The 6824-nt window shown below is 29.4% G+C and overlaps 1 protein-coding gene across 1 annotated transcript; it reads left to right on the top strand.

Moving 5' to 3' along the window:
• Positions 1-1898: 1898 nt before the first annotated feature.
• Positions 1899-5214, top strand: LOC109193330. The gene is made up of 2 exons (XM_019344191.1): positions 1899-2111; positions 4774-5214. The coding sequence occupies exons 1-2, from the start codon at positions 2008-2010 to the stop codon at positions 5006-5008; spliced, it is 339 nt and encodes a 112-aa protein (XP_019199736.1). The 5' UTR covers positions 1899-2007; the 3' UTR covers positions 5009-5214.
• Positions 5215-6824: the final 1610 nt, after the last annotated feature.

The following is a 6824-nucleotide window of genomic DNA, read 5'->3' as shown; positions in this document are numbered from 1 at the left end:
TTACGGATAGGAATCTACGAGTGGCTTTGCGGTTCTTATGGGCTCTAACCTTGTTTCTTGTGTATGTAAGAAACAACGTATAATGACTAGATCTTCTACTAAGGCTGAGTACAAGGCCTTTGCAGATGTCTATGCTGAGGTCACTTGGATTGTGTCTTTGTTGCGTGAGTTAGGTGTGCCTTTCGTGCCTGTCCTGAAGTTGTGGTGTGATAATCTTGGTGTCACATACATGTGTGTCAATCTTGTTTTCCATGCCCGCATGAAGCACATTGAGATTGATTACCACTTTGTTCGTGACAAAGTGGATGCAAGTGATCTTCAAGTCAATTTTATTTCAACCAAGGATCAGATCAGTTGGTAGATATTTTTACTAAACCACTTACTGCTCCGGTTTGCGTTCTTGCGTGACAAGTTGCAGGTTGGTGCTCCCACCTGAGTTTGAGGGAGAGTGTTAGGACTCTTATTATATTCTAGTTTTAGTCTGTCTATAACTCTACAGTTTGTATATATGTTCCAATGTAATCTTATACAATTTGATTATCCAATAATACAATCTTAATATTGTATTAATGGCTCGATAACTAAAATGTGGCATGAAAAATGAGTGCTAGCAAAGAATCTTTGAATGCCAAAATTCATTGCACACCTATTGTATTTATGAGTATGGATGGACTTGTTTTATCATTTATTAGTTATTTTAAGTTAATAATTGTTATAATTAGTTAGAATTGAATGGAACTTATCGTATGAATATTGCATTTATAGTATTGTATCTATCACTTTAAAAAAATTGTAATTTTACCATAACATTTGTTATTTTGAAAGGAATAAAAATACATAATACTTATATTGAAAAATATAATATTTTTAAATTTTGATTTAAAAATAATATAGAGTACTTTTTTTTTGTTTGAATGTTACTGGTCCTATTACACTGTAGTATTTGTTCATATACTTTCCCAACCTACTGAATGTTACTGGCCCTATTACATTGAGGCGCGAACTCGTAACCTTCCAAATAAAAGTCCAACTCTGATACCATTAGACCACATAATCTTTGGTAATATAAAGCACTTATTTTTCATTAATGATCTCATTAAATGAAAAACTGCGCAATTCACGCCTCGTTTACGATTACATAAGAACAGAATATATAATATTAAAACTTTAACTAAATAAATTGCACCTATAACAAAGGCTGTGGACCTAAATGTCCTTTTCTACAAATATTATATGCTTTCTCACAGACTCCATGGAAATAAAATATTATTTCCAACAACATAAAAACTTTTCTAAAATATATTTTAAATATATTTTTAACAAAACATGTAATGTTCTTTTATAAATTAACAACGATTATATTTTGACAAAAATTTCTATGAGAATTTGTAAAATGGATTGAATTTCTCATAACTATTATATTTTCTCTCATAAATATTACCAAGTACAATAATTGGTCATATGTAACTGTTCTCCAAATATTAGTTCATAAATTATTAAAATATTTATTACATAATATCCTTAAATTTTTTTAATGTTGATACAATTTTGCCTAGAGTAATAAAACTGATCAGACAACGCGGCGGGGTGATAAACGTTTCAATTGTTGTACATGGACCAGGGTTCATATTGCATTGTGAACCCTAATCCAAAAAATATGTATTTATATTTAAATATTCTGTACTTGCAGCTAATAATTTCTGACATGATAATTACAAACACATAATATGATAACTACAGACACATAAATTATTAACTGCACATACAGAATATGTTAACTGCAGATACATATATAACATGTTACTTGCATTTAATAAAATTTATGTGTTTATAGTTATCATATTATGAGTACGTAATGGTCCACATAAAAATTTTCCGTGCAGTGCACCACTCAGCCCCCCAACTCACTATAAAGGGACTCCGTCAAACTCAAAGCTTTTGATATATATCCCAATCTCTACTTAGCTTGCTCCATACAAAACGAATCACTCTCGATCTCTATAATATATGGCAGGCAGTTTACAGGTTGTGAGGCTATCCATCTTGGGAAAGCGTTTGGTCAGCCAATTCACTTCAACTACAACTCCCACCTCTGCTCCCCTCTTAACCTGGTAACGTACATATTTTTCTTCAATTAATACATTAATTAATTTCAATAATTGGTTATACACTGAAATATGCACTTATGTTGCCCAAAAACTTGTTGAGGGTACCATTTTCTCGTTTTGTCTCAAATATTTTCGTGTTATTTCTTAATTAGTAAAAAAAATCTGAAAAAGTTTCGAGTTATTTCTAAATAAAAAAAAAAAAAAAAATTTAAGATGCACATTTGCTAGGTAGGAAATACATTTTCGGCTCAAAGCTTTTTAGTAAAAATTGGAGATATGTTTCCAACCTCCCCCTCCTTTTAAAAAAGAAAATAAAAATTGACGCAAATAAAAATTTTGAAATGCATTTATTGAGTCGGAAGTAATGTGTGATATTATATTGGTGAAGATAGATGAATTGTTTAACATAATAATTTTTTTTTTAATATACTAAAAGTATATTATTATTGGTATATATAAAGTAAATTATTTGAAAGTACTTGATTTTTTTTATATATATTATCAAATAATATATATTTTTTTTTATTACAAAGGAAGGGGATACCCATACTCAAATAATATATATTTAATACACAAATAATGTACTTTTAGTATATTAAAAATGTATATTGCATTCATGATTCATATTGCTATATGGACCATGGTCCACTCAATAGTTTGCCTAAATAATGATTGTATCATTTTATAGGTCCAGGGCATGTAAAAAAAAATTAGCCCAAGTTAACAACTATTTTTATGCCTAAAATTTAAATTAGATAAGGAAAAAAATTACTAATGTCAAATAACTTGCAATAAGATTTACAAGTGTTTAATAATTTACATACACAATAATATGGTCAAAATACCTATGAGGTCCCTATACAGTAGCATTTTGTTCAATTTAGTCCTTATATATTTATTTTGTTCAATTTAGTCCATGTACATTAAAAAGTGGTACGGTGCAATTAAGGACAATAGCTAACAGTGTTAATATTAGCGTTAATTTAGGTTACGTAGCGCTGACGATATTTATATTCCTACTCATATATTACTTTATAAATGTCTAAAATTAATTATTTTTAGCAATAATATATTAAATTAGTATGTCCAAAATAAATAATTACAACCATGTTCCTAATGAAATTTGGACAATTGTCCTTAGTTTCACCAATTCTTAAAGTAGAGGGACTAAATTGAACAAAATAAAAGTACAAGAACTAAATTGAATAAAACACTATAGTATAGGGACTTCATAAGTACTTTTCATTAAAAAAATTTATTGTTTTTCTAAATGCAAAATAATTAATAACTGCAACAATGTCTTGACAAATAAATAATAATAGTTTATAAAATGAATAAATAATTTAAAATTAAATAAATTTACAAACAATTATATTGTTATCATAATAAATAATATACTAATTATTAACAAAAATTTATAAACAAAACTTACAAACATGGGTAGAGTTTCACATATTTATGACTAGGAGGTGAGAAATCAGAATACTTTAATTTAAAAGATAATAAAATATCCATAATAAAATATGAAATATAATTAATTAGATAAAATGATTCAAATAGAAAACACATTATAAATGATAAATACTTTTTATTTTAGCTTGATCAATTTTAAGTTTTTATAGAGTAATTTGAATATGATAACAAATAATAGAAATTTATATTTTACCTTGACTAAATGATTCATAAAAAAAAATAAACGTTTTTAAAAATTCTTTTTCATAACTGAATCAGACATTATATTTTATATAAATTAATTAATCAAATTAAATATAATTTGTACAATTTTAAACTCATTATAGAAGCTCACAAAATAAATGTATTAAAGATGCGGCAACAGACCCCTTGACCTTTAATATAATAATAACTATATTGCTTACCATCTAAGCAATTATGTCTTTAGTTAAATTATAAAAAAAAAAAAAAAAAAACCCTTTTGACCTCTAAATTATTTTATTTTTGTAAATTTAATCCCTTTAACTGAATTTAAATAAATTTAGCTCCTTAATTTTTATAAATTTTGTGTTATATAATTGTCAAAATCCCGTTTGACATATATTAGGTTATTTTTATCATTTATAATCAATTTCATTATAAAAATGGTGTTCACATGAAGACAATGAAACTTCTAACCATGAATATATATATATATATATATATATATATATATATATATATATATATAAACCTCATAAAAAATAGCTTGCTAATCTAGTTTGACAATTATATAGAACAAGCTACTAAAAAGTCACATTATGAATAATTAAGGACTAAATTTGTTTAAATTAATTTACAGGGGTCAAAATTTTAAAAGTGAAACAATTGAGATGACAAAAGGGTTATTTTTCCTAAATTATATGTATGTTAATTTCTTATAGGTACATACATACATACTATATATAAGAAAGGGGATGGTGTGTCCCCTTCCAGGCGTAGGCCCTAGGCAAGAGCCCTGCCCTTGCTCAAGGTCGACCTTGTTATTTCGATAATTACAATGTTTAAAGTTTGACTCATCAAATGATATGTTTATTGATCTTCTTGATGTGATAAGATCAGTTATAAACAATATAGAGTAGTTTATTTATTTGTAGTCGCTCATAGGGTTTGACTAGACTGCGGATTTTTCTGGTAAATAAAAGGGTACAATAACCTTGAGTGGTTAATGCAGGAAGAGGAAGGTGCAGTCATCTGTGTATGAGAAAATCCCAGACGAATATGTTATACCTGACGTACGTGTAGTCCAACCTGGCGGTGAGTATTGGACTCCCCACCCGGAAACTGGTGTATTCGGGCCTGCTTCTAATCACCTTTCTTCTCACTCCATGCCCGTAGGGGCAGTCGTCAAAGAATCTGTCTTGGACCTCAAAGTCTTCTTCCGCTCCCTCGAGGATCTGGATAAATAATCGCCTAATCACTTTTGAATTTCAGTTCAAACCAATCTACAAAAGTTATATACTTTGTCCCAATTATATATTACATAAATAAACTCATGCATAAATTGAGGACAGATAAATAAAATATATATATAGGAAGTGTACTGTGTCCCATATAACTCTTTGGAATGGGCATGTGATATATAGACATATAGTGATTCTACCCATATATGTAATGGTGTGTTATTATTATTGTTTTCTTTTTGAAACAAGTGCTATTATTATTGTAATAATGTGCTATTATTATTGTAATAATCTAAAGTCTAACCATGTAACGTGAGACAAAAACAACGGTTTATAATCGTTATTATCTTTGATATATAAGATAACGATTAAAAACTGTTGTTTATGAGGGTAACTTTCGACTATACTAGGTTAAACAACATTTAATAGACAACGATTTTAAACCGCTCACTATTACAAAAATTAACATATAAGGATGACTATCTACTATACTTATTAATAAAAGTGTAGCGTAAATTAAAGTTAAAAAAAATAGTATAGTGGCAAAAGTATAAATATATGCATGAGAAAACGGTACACTTATGTCTAAAAGTTGTAGCGGGTTCTTAAAAAAAATGAGAACACTTTCCGCTACACTTTCCTTCAAAATGTGTCTCAAAAAGTACAACTAATAAAATAATAAAAACACTTTGTGAGACACCCGCCATCAGGGGTGTTGCAGAAAGCACTCAAAAATTAAAAAAAAATATTAAAATTATACACACACACACACACACACACACACACACACACACACATACCGCGACACCATCCACGTGGGGGTGTCGCGGAAAGTAAATTTGTTTTACCTATATGCACCGATTTGTGTTGCACCGTTTTGATATGATGCTATTTGCACCACTCGGTGCGGTTTCTAGTTCCAATTCGACAACCTTTTTGTTTGTACGGACTTCTCGATTATTTAGGTATTTTGAAACATGTCACTATGGTCGGTACGAATTAATTGTATATTAATTTTGTGACCGTTGATATTATTACGTTAATAAGTATGACTGTTTCAAACGTTATCATCTTATTAGTAAATTGGATTTATGTTGGTTTATGAGCCATGCTTATGCTATTTAATTCATCTCTTCCTACAAAAACTAGGATGGTGGCAGAATATTTTTTACATGCAAGTTTAGAACTCTCAAACTTTTATTATTTTTCTCTCAACTCTCATCCTTTGACTTAAAAACAGAAAATGGATGGTCGTCAGCGCGCCAACATCTTCCGTAATTTTCGTACGGAGTGCTCAGCTTGTGTTCTTGTTCATCGGGCTTTGGGCTTGAGTGCTTGAACACCAAAGTCATAATCTGTTTTATCCTGGGAGATTGACGCCACAACACTCCTACCACCCTCAGGAGGTGGCGAATTGATTTTAATGAGAATGTGTACACTCAAATTTCTATTTCTTCTCGTTTTGTTAAAACCTCAGGTTATAAACCATTTCTCGATATATATATATATATATATATATATATATATATATATATATATATATATATATATAGAAAAACGCTCATATGTGGTCATGTCATTAGGTATGGTCGTGTGGTCGTATCTGGGTCGTTGAATCAGTTTAATCTAAAGGCAGTGGTAATTCTGAGAATTTTCGCGCGTTTTAGTAAGTGGGGGTGTTATGGTAATTACAGTGACCATTTATAGCGGGCGGTTTAAAGAATACACCAACAGTGTTGACAACATACACCAATAGTGTAATAAAACACACCACAGTGAAACACACCAATGGTGTATTCCCGTGTTATGGTAATTACAATGG

The sequence above is a fragment of the Ipomoea nil genome, unplaced genomic scaffold, assembly GCF_001879475.1.
Source record: "Ipomoea nil cultivar Tokyo-kokei standard unplaced genomic scaffold, Asagao_1.1 scaffold1868, whole genome shotgun sequence".
Classification (NCBI taxonomy): domain Eukaryota; kingdom Viridiplantae; phylum Streptophyta; class Magnoliopsida; order Solanales; family Convolvulaceae; genus Ipomoea; species Ipomoea nil.
The sequence above is the reverse complement of the archived record's forward strand: the minus strand, read 5'-3'. Positions and strand labels throughout refer to the sequence as shown.

Bases quoted from the DNA above. Each gene is read 5' to 3' on its own strand.
- LOC109193330 (XM_019344191.1), top strand. From the start codon at position 2,008: ATGGCAGGCAGTTTACAGGTTGTGAGGCTATCCATCTTGGGAAAGCGT. The intron at 2,112-4,773 runs GTAACGTACATA...TGGTTAATGCAG, and splicing joins TCTGCTCCCCTCTTAACCTG to GAAGAGGAAGGTGCAGTCAT.